The 6,000-nt window shown below is 45.9% G+C and overlaps 1 protein-coding gene across 1 annotated transcript in view; it reads right to left on the minus strand.

Annotated features, from left to right (window-relative positions):
* Positions 1-4,588, minus strand: part of LOC132815114 (cadherin-2-like) — a 59,267-nt gene extending 54,679 nt beyond the window's left edge. Inside the window, exon 1 of the mRNA XM_060823888.1 lies at positions 4,232-4,588. Within this exon, the coding sequence (XP_060679871.1) occupies positions 4,232-4,279 (48 nt within the window). The 5' untranslated portion in view covers positions 4,280-4,588. The remainder of the gene's footprint in view (positions 1-4,231) is intronic.
* Between the last annotated feature and the right edge of the window lie 1,412 nt (positions 4,589-6,000).

The following is a 6,000-nucleotide window of genomic DNA, read 5'->3' on the forward strand; positions in this document are numbered from 1 at the left end:
ACGGGCTCTTAGATCATAGAACATAGAACAATACAGCACAGAACAGGCCCTTCGGCCCACGATGTTGTGCCGAACATTTGTCCTAGCTTAAGCACCTATCCATGTACCTATCCAATTGCTGCTTAAAGGTCACCAATGATTCTGACTCTGCCACTCCCACAGGCAGCGCATTCCATGCCCCACCACTCTCTGGGTAAAGAACCTACCCCTGACATCCCCCCTATACCTTCCACCCTTCACCTTAAATTTATGTCCCCTTGTAACACTCTGTTGTACCTGGGGAAAAAGTCTCTGACTGTCTACTCTATCTATTCCCCTGATCATCTTATAAACCTCTATCAAGTCACCCCTCATCCTTCGCTGTTCCAATGAGAAATTGCCTAGCACTCTCAACCTATCCTCGTACAAACTATTCTCCATTCCAGGCAACATCCTGGTAAATCTCCTCTGCACTCTGTCCAAAGCTTCCACATCTTTCCTAAAGTGAGGCGACCAGAACTGCATACAGTACGCCAAATGTGGCCTTACCAAGGTCCTGTACAGCTGCAACATCACCTCACAACTCTTGAATTGAATCCCACTGCTAATGAACGCTAATACACCATAGGCCTTCTTACAAGCTCTATTCACCTGAGTGGCAACTTGCAAAGATCTATGAACATAGACCCCAAGATCCCTCTGCTCCTCCACCTTACTAAGAACCCTACCGTTAACCCTGTATTCCGCATTCTTATTTGTTCTTCCAAAATGGACAACCTCACAATTGATAGGGTTGAACTCCATCTGCTACTCCTCAGCCCAGCTCTGCATCATATCTAAGTCCCTTTGCAGCTGACAACAGCCCTCCTCACTATCCACAACTCCACCAATCTTCGTATTGTCTGCAAATTTACTAACTCACCCTTTGACTCCCTCTTCTAAGTCATTGATAAAAATTACAAACAGCAGAGGACCCAGAACTGATCCCTGCGGAACTCCACTTGTAAGTGGGCTCCATGCTGAATATTTACCATCTACCACCACTCTCTGACTTCGACTGGTTAGCCAGTTCTCTACCCAACTGGCCAAATTTCCCACTATCCCATGCCTCCTGACTTTCCGCATAAGCCTACCATGGGGAACCTTATCAAATGCCTTACTAAAATCCATGTACACTACATCCACTGCTCTACCCTCATCCACATGCTTGGTCACCTCCTCAAAGAATTCAATAAGACTTGTAAGGCAAGACCTACCCATCACAAATCCGTGCTGGCTGTCCTTAATCAAGCAGTGGCTTTCTAGATACTCATAAATCCTATCCCTCAGTACCCTTTCCATTACTTTGCCTACCATCGAAGTAAGACTAACTGGCCTGTAATTCCTGGGGTTATCCCTATTCCCTTTTTTGAACAGGGGCACAACATTCGCCACTCTCCAGTCCCCTGGTACCACCCCCGTTGACAAGATCATTGCCAATGGCTCTGCAATTTCCTCTCTTGCTTCCCACATAATCCTAGGATATATCCCGTCAGGCCCGGGGGACTTGTCTATCCTCAAGTTTTTCATAATGCCCAACACATCTTCCTTCCCAACAAGTATCTCCTCTAGCTCACCAGTCCGTTTCATACTCTCCTCTTCAACAATACGGTCCCTTTCATTTGTAAATTCTGAAGAACAGTACTCATTCAAGACCTCTCCTATCTCCTCCGACTCAATACACAGTCTCCCACTAGTGTCCTTGATTGGACCTACCCTCTTTCTCGTCATTCTTGAACTCCCTCTGCAGTGACTGAGCAAGACACTCCGTTCAAAAACGATCGGGGATGGGCAACAGATGCTAATCCAGACTTTGATGTTCATGCCCCAAGACTGAAGGTCTCTAAACAAAAGGAATGCAGACCAACTGGTCCATGGCTGCTGATTGCTGTCTCAGCAGCTTCATGGTGAAGGTTTGGAATTCACCATCCCCTGGGTCATGGTGAAAGCAGCTGCTGAACCTGCATTTATGTAGTGCCTTAAAACACCTCAAGGTACTTCATTGAACACCCAAAGGGACCTTTACCAAATGAATTGCAACGCCAATCTACATGACGCCATATTTTAAAACAGTGGTCGCAAAGATTGGTTATTGAAAAGGAAAGGTGGCAAAGTTGAGGGAAGAAATTGCAGACTCGGACCACACAGCTGAAGACACAATCGTCAAAGGTTAAATTAAATGGTCATTGGATAGACGCATGGACGAAAATGGAATAGTGTAGGATAGATGGGCTTCAGACTGGTTTCATAGGTTGGTGCAACATCGAGGGCTAAAGGACCTGCATTGTGCTGTAATGTTCTATGTTCTAAATCCTAAAGCAACTTTAAATCTGGAGAAAGTACATTCTAATTGTTGTAAAGGAAAGGTGGGGGTGGTGGTGGAGGGAGAGATGTGAGGGAAGAGCAGAAGAAGAACAATTCTGAATTCTAAGTCATTTCAAAATGCACCAACCTCAGCATTACCCCTTACCAAAGAGGGAGGGCTGTAGGTATTAGTCACAATTTGTTGTCATATCACCCCTTTAAGTAACGCTCAGATTGCTTACAACAATCGCTTATAATTTCTAATATGTTCCTTCAGTTACAAAATAATTGCATACATCCACAACTAACAAATCTTTCAGCAAAATCATAAAGGCCAGTGTTAGGGCGGCACGGTGGCTCAGTGGTTAGCACTGGTGCCTCACAGCGCCTGGGATCCAGATTCAATCCCAGCCTCGGGTGACTGTCTGTGGGGAGTTTACACATTCTCCCCGTGTCTGCGTGGGTTTCCTCTGGGTTTGCACCGGTTTCCTCCCACAGTCCAAGAATGTGCAGGTCAGGTGAGTTGGCCATGCTAAATTGCCCATAGTGTTAGGTGCACTAGTCAGAGGGAAATGGGTCTGGGTGGGTTACTCTTCAGAGGGTTGGTGTGCATTTGTTGGGCCGAAGGGCCTGCTTCCATACCGTAAGGGAATCTAATCTAAAATTCAGTGCATTTCGTGTTATAAAGTTGTCCAGCAGGGAGATAAACCCCCCATCCATGCCGAACAGATATCCTAACTTCATCTAGTCCCACCTGCCAGCACCCGGCCCATATCCCTCCAAACCCTTCCTATTCATATACTCATCCAAATGTCCTTTAAACATTGTAATTGTACCAGCTTCCACCACTTCCTCAGGCAGCTCATTCCATACATGTACAAACCTCTGCGTGATAAAGTTGCCCCTGGAGTCCCTTTTAAATCATTCGCCTCTTATCTTAAATCTACGCCCTTGGGTTCTCGACTCCCCTACCCCAGGGAAAGGACCTTGTCTATTTATCCTATCCACGCCAATGTCCTGAGCAGCTATAACATGACCTCCCAACTCCTATACTCAATACACTGACCAATAAAGGCAAGTGTGTCAAATGTCTTCTTCACCACCCTCTCAATCTATGACTCCACTTTCATAGAACCACGGACCTGCACCCCAAGGTCTATTTGTTCAGTAACACTCCCCAGGACCTTACCATTAAGTGTATAAGCCCTGCCCTGATTTGCCAAAATGCAGCACCTTACATTTATCTGAATTAAGCTCCATCTGCCAGTCCTTGGCCCATCGGCCCCATCTGATCACAATGCCATTAAATTCTGAGGTAACCTTCTTCCCTGTTTACTACACCTCAAATTTGGTGCCATCTACAGACATCCTATGTTCACGTGCAAATCATTTGTACAAATGACAAAAAGCAGTGGACCCAGCACCGATCCTTGAGGCACACCACTCCAAGGGCACAGGCCTCCAGTCGGAAAAATCCAGGTGATTTGTTCACTGATGTGATCACTTCCCAATCATTGACGTACTGAAGTCCACAAATCTTTTAGGAGTTTAACGAACACAACACTTAAGAAACAGCTTTAAAAGGAAGCTTTAAAAGGACAAATTACTGCTGGTGAAATCTGGTTTGAAGCCAGAAGCCCATATAGAGAGATTGGAAGCAGCAGGGAGATTAGTACAGCTTTCAGAGGGCAGGCTGAGGTCAGGAAGATAATTTACAGAGTGGAAACATTGGTGCTTCACAGTAAATGAGCTCACAAATGGGATTAAATAGACAACGACCTTTTCTGTAGAGAATTACAAAAAGCACTACTTTTAAAAAAAGTGACAGGGCAGATTTTAAACTTTGCAAAACACTTCAGTCCTCTTTTAGTTCAAAACTTCCCAAACTTGCAGTATTTAAAATTCTCACCGTAGCAAGCAGAAAGCAGAGAATGCTTCTTGTGGCAATCCAAGGCATATTCCTGGTCTCGCTCTTTCTCTCTCTCTCTCTCTGTCTGGTGTCCACCTCCTAGATCTCACACTGTGCCTGCTCTTCCTTCAATCCCTTCGCCTTCTGAAAGAGCAAGCTCACGAGTGAGTGCAGACACAAAGAACGCTTCAGGTTTAGAAATGGATAGGGACCGCGCCCTGCCTCGGGGCAGAGGTGTTTTGGCTGCTGTTTTCTGCACAATGAGAGGGATGCAGTGAAATCTCCAGTTGAAACCGAGAGAATTCCACCCTTTGTGTTATTCTCGTGTTGAGGCAAACACACCTGACGTCGCCACCCTTAGAAACCGTAAAGAAAGCCCTAGCAACAGAGTGCCTTTGGCCAATACTGTATTGCCAAACACCTGACTAAACTAGAGGAAAGCACTGGGCAGTTGTTCTATTGGTGGAGCGCATTATCTTTTAACCTGGACAGTGTGGCTGTCACTTTGAGCAGATAGACACAACATCAACATTTCTATGACTTCAATTTTTTATCCGAGGAGCAGGAGAATCGACGGTTCGGGCATAAGCCCTTCTTCAGGATTCCTGAAGAAGGGCTCATGCCCAAAACGTCGATTCTCCTGCTCCTCGGTTGCTGCCTGACCTGCTGCGCTTTTCCAGCACCACACCTTTCAACTCTGGTCTCCAGCATTTGCAGTCCTCACTTTCTCCTAGTTCAATTTTTTTATCCTCAGTTTCCCCAGAATGAGATATTAATCTCATGAGAGACTATTAATTGGGAAAGTATGAGTTTGTTTCCGGATTTTTTTTAATTTTGGGGTTTATTTTTATTTTTAGGTTTATCAGTGACAGTGGGGACGCTTGCGGTGCAGTGATAGTGTCCCTGCCTGTTCAAGTCCCACCTGCCTCAGAGGTGTGTCAGTACATATCCAGAAAAGCACAGCAAGCCAGGCAGCATCAGGAGGTACAGAGGTCGATGCTTTGGGTGTAGCCCTGAAGAAAGGTTACACCCGAAACGTCTACCTCTCCACCTCCTGATGCTGTCTAACTTGCTGTGTTCTTCCAGCCTCCTGCCTGTCCCTCCTGATGCTGCCTGGCTTGCTGTGTTCTTCCAGCCTCCTGCCTATCTACAGTGGATTCCAGCATCTGCAGTTTTCTTGTCTCATTACATATCTGGACAGGTTGATGAGAATTGAAATACCCATCAGTGACAGATGTGTCAGAGAGGTGGAGGAGAGCTATTTGACTGGGTGGGGCATTTAGGAGGCTCATGTGATGAAACCATTTGGCAGGAAGCCTGAGATCTCATGCCTAAAGTAAAACGAGAGGGGCCTTTTAACCTGTGAGAGGAGGTTTGGTGGGTTTTTGTTTTGCGTGAGCTGCGATCTCATTTCTCTCACTGTGAAAAATTCCTGCATCTGTCACAGGAATGTGTCACAGCCTCAGGAGTCCATAGCCCACAGAGTGCTCACCACTGCAGTGCAGGGATCAGTGGGCAGCCAAAATGTGCACACAGCAAGATGCCCCACATCTGGGTCCAGCTGATCATTTTCTCACAGTGCTGCTGGTTGAGGTGAAAATTTAGCAATGACTCATACTCAATAAGTCAAATACACTTGGCTCAGTCCCAGGATACCACAAGTGTGACTCGCTCTTCTGCAATAATTTTAAATAGTCTTTTTTCTGGGCGACTCTGCCACATTCAACATTTTATGCCTGTCCCTAATTGTTCTTGAATAATCAGGGCTG

The sequence above is a fragment of the Hemiscyllium ocellatum genome, chromosome 4 (genome assembly GCF_020745735.1).
Source record: "Hemiscyllium ocellatum isolate sHemOce1 chromosome 4, sHemOce1.pat.X.cur, whole genome shotgun sequence".
Classification (NCBI taxonomy): Eukaryota; Metazoa; Chordata; class Chondrichthyes; order Orectolobiformes; family Hemiscylliidae; genus Hemiscyllium; species Hemiscyllium ocellatum.